Source organism: Ornithorhynchus anatinus, chromosome 10, assembly GCF_004115215.2.
Source record: "Ornithorhynchus anatinus isolate Pmale09 chromosome 10, mOrnAna1.pri.v4, whole genome shotgun sequence".
NCBI classification, from domain to species: Eukaryota; Metazoa; Chordata; class Mammalia; order Monotremata; family Ornithorhynchidae; genus Ornithorhynchus; species Ornithorhynchus anatinus.
The window spans coordinates 13,117,290-13,137,774 of NC_041737.1; the positions used below are offsets into that span (position 1 = coordinate 13,117,290).

At 42.6% G+C, this 20,485-nt stretch overlaps 1 protein-coding gene across 17 annotated transcripts in view; it reads right to left on the reverse strand.

The window, feature by feature from the left end:
- Positions 1-20,485, reverse strand: part of DOCK9 (dedicator of cytokinesis 9) — a 221,118-nt gene that overhangs the window by 146,663 nt on the left and 53,970 nt on the right. For 4 of the 17 annotated variants that reach the window (XM_016228416.3, XM_029072757.2, XM_016228415.3 and 1 more), the window contains exon 1: positions 18,616-19,260. The exons of 5 other annotated variants lie outside the window; for them this stretch is intronic. In XM_016228416.3, the coding sequence (XP_016083902.1) occupies positions 18,616-18,777 (162 nt within the window). In that variant the 5' untranslated portion in view covers positions 18,778-19,260. Of the gene's footprint in view, positions 1-18,615; positions 19,261-20,485 lie in introns of those variants that run through there. 8 more of the 17 variants (XM_007671889.4, XM_016228421.3, XM_016228419.3 and 5 more) reach the window with 2 other exon arrangements.

Sequence of the window (20,485 nt, forward strand, 5' to 3'; positions counted from 1 at the left end):
AATTGTGGTGTTCATTCATTCATTCATTCATTCATTCATTCATTCACTCAATCGTATTTATTAAGTGCTTACTGTGTGCAGAGCACTGTACTAAGCGCTTGAGAGAGTACACTGTATCAAAGAAGAGACATTTCCTGCCCACAACAAACTTCAAGTTTAGAGCAGGGGGTGCCGTCACTTTACCATTTCCAACATTGCTCTTATAATCAGTCAATTAATACTGTTTATTGAATACCTACTGTTTGCAGACCTAAACAAATGGCACCACGCTAGATTGTTATACTGTTAGAGTATATTCTCCCAAGTGCTTAGTCCAGTGCTCTGTACACAATAAGCGCTCAATAAATATGACTGCCTGACAGACAAAAACTGTCCAGTTCTCCTCAAACACAGGGATTGCATTTTTGCAGAATGCTGTGTTCAGGAAAGCTTGTGTTATACTACTCACTCTCCCAGGTGCCACACACATTTGGACAAACCATTCCTTTCCAAACAGGCCTGTGTTGTCAGACAAATGTACCTTGATTTCCTAACTACGTACTAGCCAAAACACGTAGTGAAAGCGCATATTCTGGCAGATCCGAGCGCACACTATGCGAAGCGCAGTAACCTCACAGTTTCATCTAACAGATGTGAGCAGGAAAGCATTCGGCATTCAGAGCCGTGCACTCCAGCACCAAGCTTAAGGGTGAAGGAGCCAGGGCAAACACTGCACCAGGGTCTCCTTGTGAGGGCAGTGAGGTAAAGGCGGCTGAAAGTTTAATCGAGGAAACAGACTTCTCAGGCAGCACCACAGAGCGGTCTGGCGGTGAAAACACATATGCCACTTGAAGCAGTGTGGCTTAGGGGATCGGGCGTGGGCTTGGGAGTCAGAAGGACCTGGGTTCTAATCCCAGCTCTGCCATATGTTTGCTGTGTGCCCTTGGGCAAATCATTTCACTTCTCTGGGCCTCAGTTACCTCACCTGTAAAATGGGGATTAAGAGTGAGAGTCCACTGTGGAACATGGACTGGGTCCAACCCGATTAACTTGTATCTATCCTAGCACTTAGAACAGCATTTGGCACACAGTAAACATTTAACAAGTACCATTATTATTATTATGTGAGGAAATTGATGTCAAGCAGCAGGAAATGGGGTCAGCAAAGGAAACACACACAGTACACTGCTCTGAACACACAGCTCAATAAATACGATTGATTGATTGATTGAAAAAGCCTTTTGAATCTTACAGTTCTGTGAATCAAGAATTTCCATAACTGTGCTCCGGTCTAGAGATGCTAGACTCCAGTGGTTTTAAGTGATCCTTTCCTACCAGCCTCAATATCCTGTTTCACATGAATTTAGTTCATCCCTTGTTTTCTCCACTTTGGATCAGATAATTTTCTTTCCACTTATCACTTTGGAATAAAATAAAATCAAGAATAAAAATAAAATCATTCAAAATTCTAAATTTGATTCCCTGGCCAATTTCTTCTATGCTAAGTGTTAGGTGCTCACTATGTACCAGGCACTGTACTAATGGTGTAGTGGATACAGCACGGGCCTGGGAGTCAGAAGGTCTTGGGTTCTAATCCCAGCTCTGCCACTTGTTTGCTGCGTGGCCTTGGCCAAGTCACTTCACTTCTCTGGGCCTCAGTTACCTCATCTGTGAAATGGAGATTACGACTGTGAGCCCCATGAGCTAAAGGGACTGTGTCCAAACCCGATATGCTGTATCCATCCCACCAGCCATTAGTACAGTGACTGGCACACAGCAAGCGCTTAGCAAATAACACAATTATTATTCCTAAGCACTAGGAAAGATAGGTCACAATCAGATTGAACACAATCCATGTCCCACATGGGGCTCAGGCTTAATCCCCAATTTACAGCTGAGATAACTGAGGTACAGAGAAGTGAAGTGACTTGCCTTAGGTCACAGAGGGCAGACAAATGGCAGATCCAGAATTAGAAACCAGGTCCTCTGACTCCTAGGTCCATGCTCATTCTACTGGGCCATGCTGCTTCTCTATCTTGAACCTGTCTACTGAAAAAACACCAGAGTCTGCTGGCTTTGTCATAACCCCAAACCCATCACCTGAGCCTTCATTTCCTGGGTTTTCCTGAAAAAGTCAAAATGGAAGGCCGGACCCATCCAGAAATTATAGCTGGGTCTTGTTTTACACCTTTCGATGGCCTGGATGCAGAATATAGTTTATGCTCACCAAAAATAAAAAGTTATTTTGAAGGCCAACAATTTTGTAAAGTTCTTGGTTCCCTAGAAACAGGAAATCTTCAATTGTATTATATAATTTAAGCAGAAGTTTAGTCAAGAACTATAATTTGCAGCTCCTCAGAAAGAGGGTATTTTTCGTTCTAGCTGCATGGAATAAATTATCCCAAGAAATCTGCTACCAGAGTAGAATTTTGACAAACTACAATGGAAGCATACTAATTAATTTGTTAGTAAGTCCTTAACAAATACCACAATTATTAGTCAATAATCCTCCTTCCTCTCCACCCTGTGAAAGGGGTGGCTTGGCAGACCCTGGTTCCTCCATCGAGAAAGTGCTTAGAGTTCTGGGGAATCTCCATGATATTGATCCTGCCTGGGAAACCCAGCAGCCTGATTCCTTCCTCCCCGTCAAACTGAAAATCTAACATTAAACCTACTGCCAGAAAGACACTAAAGGGGAGATGGGTATAGCTGGGTGGAAAATTATGACGTTCCATATGCCGCTTGGAATAACAGGTATCCAGTTAATATCAATATTCTACTACAAAAATAACATTTTTAAAAATCTTAAAACAGAGCAGGGGAAGGATTTTCGGTGCCAAAATACCTCTTATTCTTCAGTTATAAGGCCTCTTTATGACTACTAGAGAGGTAAAAAAAGAATGAAATATTTTAATGATTCCCCTGGCCGGTTTTAGATCATTAACAAAATATTACGGGCAAAGATTCAACTTCAGCAGTGCAGCATCAGGTCCCAGCCAGTCTTGACCACAGTTCTCTGCAACCAGTAAGTGCTCAATAAATCCCGTTCATTAACTGACTGACTAACCACTAAGGCTGCCATGTGGGAGAGTCTAACCACCACAGTGGGATTCCCAGAAGTTCCTTCTCCAACCAGCTAAGGTGAAGAACCAGGAGCAGTGTGTGTTTTCAACTTTGGAACGTAGGGGTGGCTGGGGCCATTTTGACTGCTTGGCTCTAAGTGATGAGGAATCATTCATTCAATCGTATTTATTAAGCGCTTACTGTACTAAGCACATGGGAGAGTACAATACAATAATAAACAGTCACATTCCCTGCCCGTAACGAGCTTACAGTCTAACTCTGCTCCTCCAACTACAGTGCCTTATGGGCCTTACCATTTTTTTGTTGTCATCCTTCTCTCTTTTGCTGTTTTAGTGTTTTGATTAAGGGTCTGTCACCCAATCTCCTTCCCTCTGCTCCTCATTTCTCTTATCAGATTATGAGCTACTTGAGGACAAAGTACATGTCTGATTGTCATTTTTTCTCCCTGCACTTAGTACAGTCCTTTGGATACTATTAATAGTATTAGTGGGCACTTAATAAATGATACCGAATGAATTTCCTTAGAAAGAGAAACATTAATTGACAGATAAAACTTACACACTTCACCTCCGGTAGCTTGACATAAAAAGATAATTACTTTCACTTTTTCTATCAATATTATCTGCCAAAAGATTCAAGTCATGGAGAGATTCAAGAGCATCTAAGCTAGCAAATTACTTATCCCAGAATACTTACCCTCATCCCTACGATGAATATACAGTGCCTTGAATGACTCAAATTTCATCGTTAATCAAGGAAAGCCTTCTGAAGGATATGTGATTTCAGAATGGCACTGATGGTAGGCAAAGCCACAGTCTGGAAGATCTGAAGGAGGTAAGCGTTCCAGGCAGGAGAAAGGAAGCGAACCAGGGAGTCGCTGTTTTGAGAGTCGAGAGCAGCGCACAGGGCGAAGGTGATCTTGGGAAGAACTGAGAGTGCAAGCTGGGGGGTAGTAGGAGAAGAGAATGGATTGGTAAAGAGAGACTTGAAGGAATATCTTTAGCCAACGGTCAGGAGTTTCTGTTTGCTGAAGGGAAGAATGGATAACCATTACAAATTCTTGAAGAATGGGAACATGCAGAATGATATTTTTAGAAGATCATCACCATCAACAGTATTTATCGAGTGCTCAGTATGTGCAGAACACTATCCTAAGCGCCTCGGACAGCACAACAGAGTGTAGACACATTTCCTGCCCACAGTGAGTTTATAGTCTAGAGATAATCCAGACAACAGTATGTAACTGAGAGGGGAGTAGCTGGACGCTGGGTCGAGGCTCATACAGTGGTCCATTCAGAATTCGTTGAGGGCCTATACCAGGACGGTGGCCAGTTGAGTGGGGAAGAAGAGGCGGGATCGGGAAGTGCAAAGGAAATCAACGACCAACAACAGAAATGACCAGATTTAGTGACAGACTGAACATGAGAGCTGAATGAGAGTGAAGATAATCTCAACATGGTAGGCTCAGTGACAGGGAGGCTAACACTGCTGCCAACTGTTATGAGAAAGTTAGACGGAGGAGTAGATCTGGGACGGAGGATGAGATGTTTAGTTTCAAATATACTAAGCTTAAGATGTCAGTTGGCTAGCCATGTGGAGATGTCTTGGAGGCACAAGGATAAGTGATACAGCAGAAGAAATGACAAGATGGGCTTCTGAGAGAGATTTGGGAGTTACCCTCCTGGAGCCAGAGGTGGTAACAGAACCATGGGAGTGGGTAAACTCCCAAGAGTAACAAGAATAACAAGAGTAACAAGTAACAAGTGAGTAACAAGAACAGTGAAAGAACTGACTGCAACAATTATCCAAATCTCTCACTTCCTCCCATTTGGAATGAGACAAGGTGGCAAAAGAGAAAACAGCACCAACCACCGCAAACAAACATGACAAGAGAAAGCTTTTTATGTGTGCATATATAGTTGGGATTGGACCCCACATTAGCCATTTCACCAAGCATATACCTAGAGTCTTCTTCTAATGCGAAGGACAATTGTATAAGGAAAAAAGAACAAGGAGGACCTACCACAAGCATAGGGGAGGAAGAGCAAAGGAAGAAGAGAAGCAGTGCGGTCTAACGGAAAAAGCACAAGCCTAGGAAGCAGAAGACTTGGGTCTAATCCCAGCTCTGCCACATGTCTACTGTATCACCCTGGGCAAGTCACTTCACTTGTCCGGGCAGTTACCTCAGCTGTAAAATGGGAATTAAGATTGTGAGCCCCATGTGGGACAGAGACTGTGTCCAACCTGATTGGCTTGTACAGTGTCTGGAACATAGTGCATAACAAATACCACTTTTAAAAAAAGGCAGAGAAAGAGACTGAAAAAGAGCAGCCACTGAGGTAAGAGGAATTCCAAGAGAGAATCATTTGAGTGAAACAAAGATTAAAGTGTTCCTAGGAAGAGAGACTGTCTACAGTGCCAAAGGCAGCTGAGAGGTCAAGGAAGACTAAGTTAGAGATATACTGGATTTGGTAAGGAGGAGCTCATTAGGGACCTTTAAGTATGTAATCTTAGAAGGAGACAGAAACTCTCTTCCTCCTGCCCCTCACCCCTGCCCATTAGGTTGTAAGCTCCTTGAGGAAAGGGAAAGTATGCCTTGTTTCTGTTACACTCTCCAAAAAGCTTGGTACAGTGCTTTGAACTGGGTTAGCACTTACTGAATGATTGCTTTGTCAAATATAGGGTAGCTACAAAAGAAATGTTATTCTACCAACTATTAGTACTCCATTTTATTGGTGGAAAAAGTTAGACAAAGGAAGATCAGGTGTTGCATTCAAAATTGTAACAATTGGTGACAAGTATGGCTGACGACTCTCAAGCTTTGCCCACTTTTTTTAATGGTATTTGTTAAGCGCTCACAATATGCCAGGCACTGTACTCATCACTGGGGTAGATAAAATCTAACCAGGGTAGACACCGTCCATGTCCCAGTCTTAATCCCCATTTCACAGATGAGGGAACAGGCACAGAGAAGTGAAGTGACTTGACCAAGGTCACCCAGCAGACACGTGGCAGAGCCGAGATTAGAACCCCGGTCCTTCTGACTCCCAGGCCCAAGCTCTATCCACTAGTCCAAGCTGTTTCTTGATTGCAGAACAGCTTGGTACACTTGGTTCTGCCAGAAATCGCTGGCATTTGTCTAACAAGCTAGCCATGGTGCAATGCTGGGTCAGATAACAACAATGGATTTTATTAAGCACTTGCTCTATTCAAAGCATTGTGTTAGATGCTGGGGTAGATTTTAAATTATCAGACCATAACAGCCCCTGTCGCCAACTGGGCTCACAATTGAAAAAGGAGGGATAAAAGGTATTTTATCCTCATGTTTTAGATGAGGAAACTGAGGTACAGAGAAATTCCCACAGCAGGCAAGTGGTGGGTCCCAGGACCATGTTCATTCCAAGAGACCCTGTTGCCTCCCAGATCAAACAACTGTGACCGGCGTCAGGCTCATCAGAGCTGGGTAAGTACTTCAAGAAGTGAGATTTCCTTATTAATGATAATGATAATTATAATATTTTAAGCGCTCATTATGTGCCAAGCACTGCACTAAACACTGGGGTCTTGTCTTGTCTTATGCCATCATCTCATAGATACAAGATAATTGGGTCCCACATGGGGCTCACAGCCTAAGTAGGATAGGGAGGACAGGTTTTGAATCCCCATTTAGCAAATGAGAGAATTGAGGTTCCAAGAAGTGAAGTGAAGTGACTTGTCCAAAGTCACACAGCAGACATGTGGCAGAGCCACGATTAGTCCTCTAGTCTGTAAGCCTGTTGTGGACAGGCAACATGCCCTACAAACTCTATTATACTGCACTCTTTCAAGCGCTTAGTACAGTTCTCCTCACTCAGTAAGTGCTCCATAAATACGACTCCCAAGCCTGTGCTCTTTCCACTTGACCACGCTGCTTCTTAATACAAGATTCTGAAAGAAAGCATTACAGTTTCCCTATTTCAGGAGAACTAAGTATCTTTGGTCCACTGTGAGAACGGCGACTAGAATTGTTTGGACTTAAAGGCTCTTAACAGATATAAAGTATGTCTCTACTGTCAACAGTCTGAGTTTTCACCTTGCTGACACTCTCGACTTAGTTCAAACAGACTCAGAGTTTACATGGTGTCTAAACTCTTGGCTCAGTTCATTTGCCAGAATGAAAGAGAAAGAAGCGCCAAGTGTTCACCTCCACACAACCTCTATACCGGAAAACAGAAATTTGGACTCACAGGGTGCATTCTGCTGGCACACTCTCCAACAACGCACCTGCTTAACTCGGGGTGGGAGGGGATGCCCAGTAGCCGCTCAAAGGGCAGTGCATTTTAGGAACTCTGAACACCACAGATAGACAAATCACAAAATCCAAAACACCGCTGTTTAAAGTGATTTTATTGGTTTCGGTCTGTTGTATTTCTGAAAGCATTTTTTGGTCTGCATTTGGAACGAAATTAAGATAGGAAATCCCACACTAGGACAGACTAGGCTCCATCTTGGACAGGGTTACAGAGGGTTCTAGGAAGAACCAGGTGACGGGTGACCTCTTTGAAGTCCACGGACATGGAAGTACTGTCTCAATAGCCCAAACTTTTCCCACAGTAAGCAGTTAGGGATCTAGAAGCCATGAGTTCATCTGACCCTTTCTTGAACCTTTTGATAGTCTCTACCCACACAACCTCTTGTTGTAATGAATTCCATGTGCTTACCACCCACAGTGTAGTGTAAAGCAGTTAATCACCAAGATATTATTAGTGGGGTGATCCATGAAGATGGATTACTATTATTATTATTACTAACATGAATTAAACACGACGTGCAAGATTTTGTACTAACTGCTGGGATAACCTCAAGCAGACCAATTCAGATGCCATTCTTGGCACATAGGGGGCTCGGTATCTACGGAGGGGAGGACAACACATAAAATAGAAGAATGACATGGAAAGTGAGTTAAAGTTGAGCGATAAAAATAACTTTCCCCAGGCACCTCACTACTGCAGGTAAACAGTCCTCAGTTACAAATTGCCACAACCATTCTAACATTTGAAAGGTAAGAAAGTCTGTCTTTCCTAGTCCTCCTCAGTGCCCATCCTGAAAATTCTAATATCAGAGGTCTTCAGATAGACAGACTGCAAGGCAAAATGTTCCCCAGCACCCAATCCTGTCCCTAATATGCAATATGCTGTCATCCTGGGGTGACAGCAGGATGGGGAAGCAGCGTGGCCTAGTGGGAAGATTATGGGGCTGGGAGTCAAAGGACGTGGGTTCTAATCCCAGCTCCACCACATGTCTGCTGGGTGACCTTGAACAGTCACTTAACTTCTCTGGACCTCAATTACCTCATCTGTAAAATGTGGGGATTAAAACTGTGACCCCCATGTGGGAGGAACTGTGTCCATCCCAATTATCTTGTACCTACCCCAGCGCATAGAACAGTGCTTGGCACAGAGTAAGCAGTTAACAAATACCACAATTATTATTATTACGATAATGGCAGAGAATAGCAGAAGGGGAAGGCGGTTGAAGGGAGAGTGCATCAGGACAGTTTCCAAACCAGCAGGCAGTGCAGTAAGAAAGCAGTGTGGAGTTATTTTCTCAGAGAAAAATACCAAACCCAATAAGTCAATGGTATTTATTGTTCACTGAGCATTATACTAAGCGCTTGGGAGAGTACAAAAGAATATACAGAGACAATACCCAGCATGCACCCAAATATGTATTATCCTCAGACCCTCCAAAGACTCACAAAAACAGAAGACTTTCCTTTAATGAGAAAGGTGTTCTACATTACTCCAGAAATCATTTGAGTAAAGACCTGGCTCAGAATTCCTTTCTGAACAACAAAAATAAAGCTAAAAAGGTCTCCTGGTGAATGTGAAAGGGATGGTGTGACATTACTATTTGTGAAAAGTTGTTGGAAACAGGTTGATTCAGTTAATAGCCTAACAGGCTGTGGAGCCCGGCAACATCTGTGCCCATGGCATTTTGCAGAAATACCCAGCTGAAGAAACCCATCAGAATAATGACAGTAAAGCTGTCCACGTATCTTCAGAGGAAAACACGGTCCTGGTGCTCGGAACTCCACACCCTCCCTACTTTATGCTCTCCTTCCCCTCAATCTGCCAGGCCCTTCCCAGGATCGGTATGTTCAACACAGAAGCACGGTGCTCACTGGAGGGATGGACAGAAAACAACAAGCTGGGACCACCCAGTTGGATCACTCGATAGCAGCAGAATATGGCTCCCCAGATGAATCATTTTTCACTTCTCCTGTGGAGGGGTGAACAGTTTACACCTCACTTCCCACAAAGCCAGCAACTGTCCCCCCGACTCTGACGTTACCAGCCCAGGAGAGGAGCGACCCCGACGGCAACCATGTCACGATGAGGCAACCAGCCAGTCATGCCTGCGCGAGTGCGGCCAGTTTTATTGACTGAAATGGAGGCTTCCTGAGGGCAGAGGCTGTGGCTACAGATCCTGCCCAGTCCCCATCCAGGCTCCTGGACAGAAGCTCCTGAGACCACATAGCACTCGCCACTCTCATCCTGAGGCACCCCACTCTGCATCAGGAGTCCTCTGGGACACCCCTCGCTTCCATTTTAACCTCCTCTCACAGTGTGTGAACGGCAACTCTGTAAAGTGGGCAAGTTGCCCACCCTGAAGGAAGAGGTGCTGGCACAAGTGCTATAGTGGCCTGGGATGGAGGGGCGGGCGGCCCGACAGAGACAAGAACCACAGATCTCTCCTTTCGGTCAGTTCTCCCATCAACAACATCATGAAGAGGCCTCCGGTTTCAATCGTGATTATAACTGGTACTAGCTTCAGAAGAACAAAGTCAACACACACACACCATACAGAATCTCATACACAACCAATATACTTACAAATCTGGGAAATAAATGACTTTTCTGAAACCCCATATGGCAATTCCCTAGCTTCCTCCAGCCCTTCCTATTCTTAATTAATCTGTATATTCAGGCTTCCTAGATGAGTGTTGGCCCAAAGGGTGTGGGGGGAAATGTAAAAGGGGGGGGGAGGGGAGAGGGGAAGGAAAAAGAGGGGAGAAAGAGGGGAGGGGGTTTTGAAAGACAGGAAAAATAAGGGGCTCGGGAGGAGAGAGAAAAGAAGGGAAAAGGGGAAAGAGAGAGAGGAGGGGAAGAGAGCGCGAGACAAGAAGAGATGGGAGAAGAGGGGAAAAGCGTGGAGACAGGGAGAGGACACTAACTTACTCTCTGTAGCTGGACTTGCTCACACATGAATATGGCCAAGGAGGGGGTTCTGAAGCAACATTTTTAATATGAGGAGCAAAGATTTCCCAGCTTGTAAATCTCAACAAAATTCACACCCACCAAGAAACCAATCCTCAAATTCTAAACTACCACCCTTATTGGAGAATATCTGACTTTTAGAGGTTTTAATTAGCCACTCTTAGCCATATTATATCTTATCCAAAGCTGAAGATTTCAGGGTACAACATCTGCAACATAAAAATATTCCAAGGTTTTTCAAGAAGGACAAAAGATGGAAATGAATCAACATTTTCAAAAAGCCACACTCTCAAATCCTGGGGTAACTTCAACTTGTGTAAAGGTACAGACTGTTTTTAGATTTTGACATTATAACTATTACTGTTTTCTTGAACTTTTGGACATCACCCAGTTTTTTTATATAAACAAGCATCTGCGCAAATTGTCAGAATTTCCATTTGTTTAAAACAGAGTCACCAGAGATTACAATTTGGACACCAGCCTAAATCGTTCTATAACAATCAACACAGTTTCAAAAGGTAGTTAAATTTTAGGGGTATAAAGTTAAAACTAAACTTCAATTATTACAGCATATACAAATTCTAAACAGCATTGTGGGAGGCAGTCATAAAAGATTCATGATAATTTCTTCTTTGCCAAAATAGGAATATTATGTCCATTTTAGAAAGGGAAGGGAAATTCGATGTGGGAAGAAGCGAGGAGAAAGTAAAGCTTTTAAAATAAAGATCTACATTTAATTAGAAGACTAGAAAGAGAGTGTTACAACTCAATTTTTTTCTACTTTTTTGAGATAAGGCAAAGTAACCTAAAGATAATTAATTACCCAAAATATCACCCAAGTTTATAAGTAGAGTTACTATAACACCGACATAACGGCACTTTTCCCTTCACACACAATCTCTTGCGATTCAAAACTGAGACAGTAAGACCTGGTAGCCTTTTGTTCCCGAACATTTTTCGTATTCTGTAATGAGACTGAAGAGAAAGCCAGTTCCTCTTGTTTTGCTTTTAATTTCAAATACTCTCCTGACGGAACTCAGGAAAGGCACATTTCATTTGGCTTTTTCAACGCTCATCTCAATTACTTCTAGGGAGGGCTGCCCCAGGAACAAAGGAACACAAACCCAGGGTCAGTTTCTAACAAACTACTGTGGTTTCAAGGAAAAGGAACCCCTAAAGGGCTGGGGTTCTTTTTTTTTTTTTGTAATAGTATTTGACAAGTGGTATGTGCCAGACCCTGTACTAAGCAGTAGGGAAGAAACAAAATAATCCGGGTGGACACAGTCCCTGTCCCACATAGGGCTCATAGTCTTAATTACCTTAACACCTTCCCTCTTCCCTCAAAGCTGAGACTTCCCTCAGCATGTCCTAGAAGGGTCCCACTCCCTCCGCAATCACACACCCACCTTTTCTTATCTATCTTCTGATCAGTCCTAGTGTGGAAAAGCCAGCCGAAAACCATTTTCAATCAATCAATCAGTGGTATTTATTGAGCACTTACTGTGTCCCGAGCACTGTACTAAGTGTTTGGACGGAGTAGTACAACAGAATTTCCTCCATCTGTAAAACCCAACCAAGCAGACCTGGGCACACCAATAGCCCTATATAAACCTCTTTTAACTACCACATTTTAAGCCCCTTAAAATGATGGTACATGTGAGAATTTGCAAACATGCCTTTGTTCACTTGGTCACATATGTGCAAACAGATATATTTATATTTTGCCTGTTTTTCCACCTCTTATGGACCTAATCTGCCCTTAGAACTGCTTATGAGGGCATTGTGGCTCAGTGGAAAGAGCCTGGGCTTCGGAGCCAGAGGTCATGAGTTTGACTCCCGGCTCTGCCACTTGTCAGCTGTGTGACTGTGGGCAAGTCACTTCACTTCTCTGTGCCTCCGTGAGCTCATCTGTAAAATGGGGATTAACTGTGAGCCTCATGTGGGACAACCTGATTACCTTGTATCTACCCCTGCGCTTAGAACAGTGCTCTGCACATAGTAAGCGCTTAACAAATACCAACATTATTATTATTATTCCCAATACATTGTATTCTAGATGTAATCTGTATGTAGTCTATTCTTGGGTGGGTACTCATATTTGGTTTGACAACTTCATCGGAGAAGGATGCAACAATCTGAATTGTGAACACCCCATAGAGTCTAGTACAATATGGTCCACCCTGAGAGTACATACAATCTCTGTTCAGTGATGAAGATGAGAAGGCTCAAGGCAAGGGATGGACCTATTTGTAATTATAATAGTTGCTGTATTTAAGTGTTTCCTATGTGTCAAACACTGTATAAGTGCTGTGGTAGCTATAAATTAAGGTTAGACATCCTCCCTGTCCCACATGGTTTTACAGTCTCAGTGGGAGGGAGAACAACTATTTATCACCCATTTTACAGGTGGGGAAACTGAGGGAGAGAAGTTAAGTGACCTAGCCACGGCCATACAGCTGCCACGTGGTGAAGCAGGAACTAGAATCATTTGGTTCCTACCCTATGGTACATAGGAACACTGCCAGGCCCTCAGGAGCCAAAAAATCGGCTCGCTTTTGCTCAATTACCTTGGCTGATGACCAAACCACGGAAAGGGCTTAGTCAGCTCCTAGGCATTGAGTCCTAGAGGCCTCTGGGCCACTGCTGTGATGAGTGCCCTCTTTGTGACCCAGCCAGTGGGCTGTACTCTCCCAAGTGTTTAGTACAGCGTGGTACCCATGTTAAATGCTCTATAAATACCATCGACTGATTGAATGAAAAGATCTGGGGGCCTCACATCAACCCTTTGTGGGATATTTTTTGTTCTATACACACAGCAAAATCAATCAATAGTATTTACCAAACAACTACTGTGCACCAAACACTGTACTAAAAGTTTAGGAGAGTATAGTAGAATTAGTAGGCTTGCCATTAAATAGCCCACTTCTCAGGCACCATGACCAGAATTGCATATCGCAGAAACACTGAGCCTTGAAGCCCTTCACTTGTCTGCCTCATTTCCTCAATCTCATCTTCTAGGCCAGGCCTAGGAATGGTTTCCCAGGAATGGGCCTTTGAATTCCAGAGGCTTGAAAGTTTCACTTCGGTTCTTCAGTCCTGGTTAACGTACTCCCTCCATTATCACCACTACTGTACTCACCCGTCCTGCCGGACTGAACCTGCCTACACTGAGGACTGGTCATGACCAGTTTCTCCAAATTGTCTTTGTGTCCCCTGCCCCTGCCTAAACACCATCCATCTTCCCTTTGTCTCGGGGGAGCGGGAAGATTTGAAATCACAAAAGATTAAAACTTTGCTTTTACACCATCCTTATTACAACTCTAAATTGTAAGTTCTTCAAGGGCAGGGATCTTGTCTATCAACTGTACCACACTGTATCAATCAATCGATGATATTTATTAAGCAGTTACAGTGTGTACTCTCCCAGGCATTTAGTACAGTGCTCTGCACACAGTGAGCACTCAATCTATACTGATTGATTGACTGGCTGAACTTATACAATAACATACAGTAAGTCTTCCAGAAACTGGGTTAAATGTATCACCATCTTACCTTAACACTACTTCATGCCACTTCTAAATAAGAAATGTTAGAGAAAGAAGTGAGACTTCATCTCCTTGGCACTCCCAAGTCCTAACTTTACTTTGACCCATTAGTAACATAATTGAGCTTTCTGCAGGTGTTGATGATCTCATATCCACTACAAGGTCCAGCTGCTTACCAAAATGAGAACTGGTTTTTATCTTGACAGTCAAGTATAAAAAGCACGTGTATTGGTAGCTTTGTCAAATGAAGAAAATCCCATCTCCTTCCCAAGTGTTCAAATGTACAATTCTAGCACTGATTAATCAATCATATTTGAGTGCTTACTTTGTGCACAGCCCTGTATTAAGCACTTCAGAGAGTTCAACATTAATATTATAATTATTCACACAGAAAGGAAGATAAGATTTCATTTTCTTGGGGACTGCTCTCAGCATTTAGAAAGTGACCCAAAAATCTAAATGTAATTTATGAAGATGGATCAATTTCCTCCATCCAATAATGCACTTTGTTTGGAAACCTTGGTTGCAACTCTGTTATTTTCTCCAGCTTCCTTTGTTTCCAGGGAATGGAGGTGCCGAATGATGTAGACACAAATCTTGCCACTGCTTGAGGATGCAGCTGTCAAGCATGAATCTTTTTCAATCAAGCAAGCAATCAATCAGTGGCATTTATTGAGTGCTTACTCTGTGCAGAGCACTGTACTAAGCATTTGGGAGAACAAGTACATCAGAGTTAACGGATCAAGTTTACAGTCATCTTCTAGAATTACAAATTCTGCTTCAAGTGAAAAGGTACTGATTTGCTCATGAAAACCTTGGCTTTCATTTGGCTGAGAAAAAAAATTCCCAAGTATATTCATTCCTCTGTACCTGCCAAAATTCTTCTATTCAAAATGTACCTTTTATAACCCAAATATTTTAATTGCAGATCCCTCATGTGGCTGTTTGCTGTTTTAAGGGGCACACATTATCCTTCCCTTTAATAAAATATGCAATATATGGCCCTTTCTCCTATTCATCTGCAGCTGAACTGCAAGTGACCTGGTGATATTTGGATAAGGAGTTTCTTTTCTTCAGCCCAAGGGTGTGTTGGAAATGTGAGTGGGTCAGTTTCTTCCCAATATTATCTAAAAAATATGACTCGGGAAGTACTTTTGTTATTTCTGAAAATAAGTATATTACCATACTGAGCAAGCATAGTCAAAGGAATGACTTCACCCTTTTCTCTCTAGAAAATGTCACTCATTTCTTATTTCTCTAATTAGCGAGTGTGAGCAACAGAGATAACCATTAGAGGGCACAGAATTTACCAACCACAATAACAATTTTTTCCAGTCCCTCCAAATGGGCTATTTCAGAATTTCAATAGCCAGAAAAGAAACTTAAAATTAAATGAAATCTAAGGACGCAGCTTCTGCATTTAGGAGGTATGTGCTCGGCTGCTCGATGAGCACCAGTAATAATAATAATACTAGTATTTGTTAAGCACTTAATATGTGCCAAGCACTGTTCTAAGTGCTGGGGTAGATTCAAGGTAATCCAGTTGTCCCATGTGGGGTGTAGTATTAAAGGGAGAGTCTGCAATTGGTATTCAAAAGACAAAGGAAACTGACCTCTTGTTTTCCAGCAGTTAAAAACTAATCTGAGATGAGTAGAAGATAACTCACTCTTGAGAATGAGGAAATGGAACTGCCTTGTCCACAGAGGATACGGCGACAAAGAAATGAGTCTCAGACTCACGGCACTGCCATCATTTTTTAAGTACAAAAGAAGTTTCATTTGAAATGCCAGCTGTACAGGCTGGCCAGATATTCCTCCTCCCCACAACACCCACACAGTTTGACCGCTTCATGCTCTGTAGAGGTCAACGCTACCAGAAGCAGGATGAGTTGACAACCTCCCTTTCCTGTGCGATCTTTACTTCATAGAAAAATGTATTTCAGCATTCGTGTACCTCTCTGCTTCTGGGGATTAATGCACTCACAAAATAAATAAGGTAGTGGTTCAAACTGAGGATTTCCTCCACTGCCCACCAGATTGAACACTGGTGGGAAATGTCATCCATTCAAAGGGTCTTTGACAGGCTAAGGATGCAGCTGTGTCTAGATCTGGGTTTTATCATGACTACCACTGCCCCTACAATTACTGAATGTCTGAAATGAGTAAGAATGGGAAAAGATGGATAGTGCATAGGCCTGGGAGTCAGAAGGACCTGGGTTCTAATTCTGCTCTGGCATTTGACTGTTAAGTGACCTCGGGCGAGTCACTTGACTTCTCTGGGCCTCAGTTTCCTTATCTGTAAAATGGGGATTAAGACCAAGAGCCCCAGGTGGGATGTGAACTGTGTCCAACTTAATTAGCTTGCATCGATCCCAGCACTTAGTACAGTACCAGGCACATAGTAAGCACTTAAATATCATTTTAAAAGTACCCATCCCTGCCCTCCCACCACCCACAGTAGACAGTCTGATTCCAGGAACAATCCCCAAATCCTCAGAAAGGATCCCAAGGAAGTTCCCTAAAAATAAATAAGTCAAAAGATCAAACCACTCCTCCTGTCTCTGAAGAACTAATTCAATTCAGTGGAGAGAGGCCTGGGTTACGTTAAGGAGAAAGAATGCAAAAAAATAGCCTTCCCTGCCCCAGAGAGCTCACATCTCTCTGTAAATTGAGAGACATTCAAGGCCATTCAGTAGTCAGGCTCATTTTGGTTTAGTTTTCTCTACACAACCAATATTTACACTGTCACAAACCCAACATCAATTTTCTCTTTATACCTATGCATGTGAAGCATGCACAGAGAATATTAAAATTCAAGCAGAGACATTCAGAAAATGCCTGCCATAATCCTGAAGCTGCACCACATTTATTCCTTTTACCAAAATGAAATGTACTGGTTAACATGCTACTGTGCCCAAAAAAACAAGAAGGTCTTAGGTGGGAAGCACCTAATGGAAAGAGCACAGGCCTGAAAGTCAGAAGGACCTGTGTTCTAATCACAGCTCCACCACTTGCCTGCTGGGTGACCTTGGGCAAGCTTCTTCACTTCTCTGTGCCTTAGTTTTCTCACCTGTGAAATGGGGATTCATAGCCTTTTCCCCCTTCGACTTAGATTGGGAGTCTCATGTGGGACAAGGATTGTGCCCGATCTGATTACCATGTCTCTTCTCCAGTGCTTGGCACAGAGTATAAGCATTTAACAAATACAATTATTATAATTATTTCTTTGGCACTGAGGGGGTGAATGTAACAGGGTAGGAAAACTGGAACGCAGAACTGGGTAGCTTCATCAAAAAATATAAAATGCAGTGGGCAGATGGTTGTGACAAGGGAAATGACAGCATGTTTCCACTTGAGGCTGAATGCTGAACGATCCAAAGAGACAGAATTTCTTTTCCTGAAGCCATTACTTCTTTGCACAAGGCAACAATGAATAACTATACGCTGAAAATAAATGGCAATTGACGATATAGCCCAGTCAAGATATAACCAAAAGTTCTGTGTCTATGATGATATAATTCCTCCTAAAAGACTTCAGCACACTTGTTCAAATTTATAATTAAGACTCCTAGCATCATGGAACTGTACAAGATTAAGTGCCTTATGCATAACTGATGTAAAATAGGTTACTGAAGAACCTACAATACATCAAAACTGATACTTAGTCCTCAAATTGCAATCTCATGACCTGAATAGAAAGATTTCAGGTTGTTGTTTCTTTGATAGAAATAAACATTCTGTAGAAGCATCTAAGATGAGTTATTGTTTTCTCACTTTTTATTTATTCATTATTGTCCCCTTCATTTCAGAGAGAAGCTTAGAGGACATGTCAGAAAGTGAGGAGGAGGAGAAAGTGAAGAAACTTGGTTAGCAGATCTGAATATTGATTCTCTAGGACCACTGCACTTGTGAAAGAGAGATTAAGCGGCACACCCCAAGACAGTATTCGCCTTTTCATCTCTCAAACTAAATGCACTATGGCTTCTGCACTATTCAAGGAAGAGGAATCCTCAGGTCTTGCTTCAAACCAAGTTTCCTTGGACATAGTTCACCTCAAAGGCTAATGGCACTAGAAGTGCAAATACTGTGGGCTTTTAAAAATCCATCAAATCCATCAATTATGCATATTTTCAGGACCTGGTGTCTTTCTTTCATATTGCCCCTTTGAACCCTTTCTTCCTCACATGCAAGATAAGACTGAGGACAGGCTCTGAGAAGAAAGAAAAAAAGACCCAAAACCTGGAAAAATTGAAAGACCAAGCCATTCAGAGATTAAATCATCCAGAGCCACTGCCAATCCCTTTTTCCTCTCACAAAGCATTACAGTTTAGGGATGACTGACTGTAAAGAAAAGAAAATAATCTGCAAAGGGTTTATTTCCAGAGTAATTTCAGGTGTGCATAAAGAGAATAGTTGTTTTATATGTATATATATATATATGCATCCATATCTACATCTATACCTTATCTATAAATGTGTGCACGTGTAAATAGATATTCATTTGAAACGCCATTTAAGCCTCTGCTTTCTATATGTCTGATCTGGAGAACTCAAAGTATGTGGAGACATGCTTTAATATGAGACACATGTTATATCGCATGCAATCCAATCTGAACTTACGGGCATTAAAAACTTACACAGGAAAACCTAGGTAGATGCTAAAATATAATTAACATCGTGAAATAAAGAACAATCCATTTAACAGCCCATCCCTGAATTACATGCTAATGAAGCCAATCAGCAATTACCAGAGTCGAATGGATCAATAATCCCGAATCTTCTCTTGTCCAACTGTGTGCCGTGTATTCAAAGGCATTATTCTCTCCTTGCTGTTTGCACATATAAGCACAGTTTCTTTCAAAAACGGTGCGGATGCCTTTAAACAGAATCACACTCGTCGTACAACCCATTCCCAATGTGTAGAAATTCACATCTCTAGCAATCCTCGCCCCTTCTCCACGGCATCTTCCTTGGCTCTGCCGGGATACCCTCTGCCTGAACCTCCTTCGAGCCACCCCGTTTTTGGTACCTCAAGAGGATGAACGCTCTTAGCTGCCGTAGGAAAAGCCTTCTCAGCCCAGAGGGTCTGACTCAAATTCAGCCTGAGAGTGTGAAACAGGAGGGGTGATGGAAAAACAAGATGACACACCTCAGCTGCAAGAAAAGCTTTAAATGGAATTTCTTCCCCAAAGATGCTGCCATCACCGGTGTTGGCGGTGTTAGCCAAGAACAAAAAAGAAAAAGGTTTCCATGGGGTTACTGAAAAATGGCAGAGAGGGATCTTTGAGCCTCAGAACATTTCCGAAATGAAAAGACAGTGCCAGACAGATACCCTGCTGCAGACGCTGCTGCCAGGCACAAAGAATCTTCATCTGCTGCAAGAAACAGTTCTCCCAGAATGCCTAGCAGAGCATTTGGACTCACGGAACATTTCTTTCCTTGACCTAAATAGTCAATTTGCATCTAATACGGAAAAGAAGCCCCCCAAAAGTCCCCAAATGTGCAAAATCATTAAGACGACTGCTGCTATGGAAACCTATTGAAACGCACTTCAAACAACCTTTTGCCCGTATTGCTAACAGCTTGCTGACAGCAAGCCACAAGGGAGGACAAGATCGCTATGTCAATCTTAACTTCTTTCCACCTCCCCTTTAGAGGAGGGTGTGGTTAGCAACTTTGCTTTCTCCTCTTTAGTCCCCATCAGTTGTGCAAAACAGAGCATAGCTGACTGACTGTTCGGTTCAAATTAACATCCACCCTTCGAAACGGTTATATTAAAATTTCATGAACACATACTAATGATTCTAATTAATCTGGTTAGTATGTTCAGCATCCGCCTAGATATCTCTGGTGGGATTGATGCAGTGGAGTCACTGAGCCCAGGTTACTCATTCATTCATTCAATCGTATTTATTGAGTGCTTACTGTGCAAAGCACTGTACTAAGCGCTTGAATGACCAACAGTGATGTTCCTGACACAATGACTAGGGCTCATTAAGGGTCCTGATTGAACCCATTCCTATTTAGCAGCTTCTGTTCCTAAAGAGGGCAGCCGATGTATCCTGCAGATAAACAGAGAAACCACCTTAAAGGCAAAAAGCTCACTACCTAAATTTTAGCAGTTGGGACCTTTTCGCTTGCATCATTTATTTTATATTTGACTATGGGCAGGGAACCTGTCTGCTGATTCTGCTGTACTGTGCTTTCCCATGCGCTAAATACCGATGACTGATTATAAAACTAGTTTATTATAAAAGCAACCCTTCTGGTGGCTGCTTCAGACCTCTATCAGAGGTGTACTGCTAACCTGCTTTGCCCACTAGCTACCACGTTTCATTCCCAAACTCTCTGATAGTCACATTCCAGAATACCCAAAGGCAGAATTCCCAAGAGCCTCACTGCGGTTCATAGAGTAGCAGATAGGGATGTCTAGACATCCTTGATTATCTTCCCTGTTAGGTTAGGTTAGGCCTTCAGGTTAGTCCACAATTTTCCCAGGAAAAGAGACAGAAGAAGAATGGCCAAATACCTGTTAAATTTTCCTTTCCCCACCCCCCCAAACCACCCCTTATTCTCACTACCCAAGGCCCCCAGGTACCTGCAGATTTAACCAAGGAG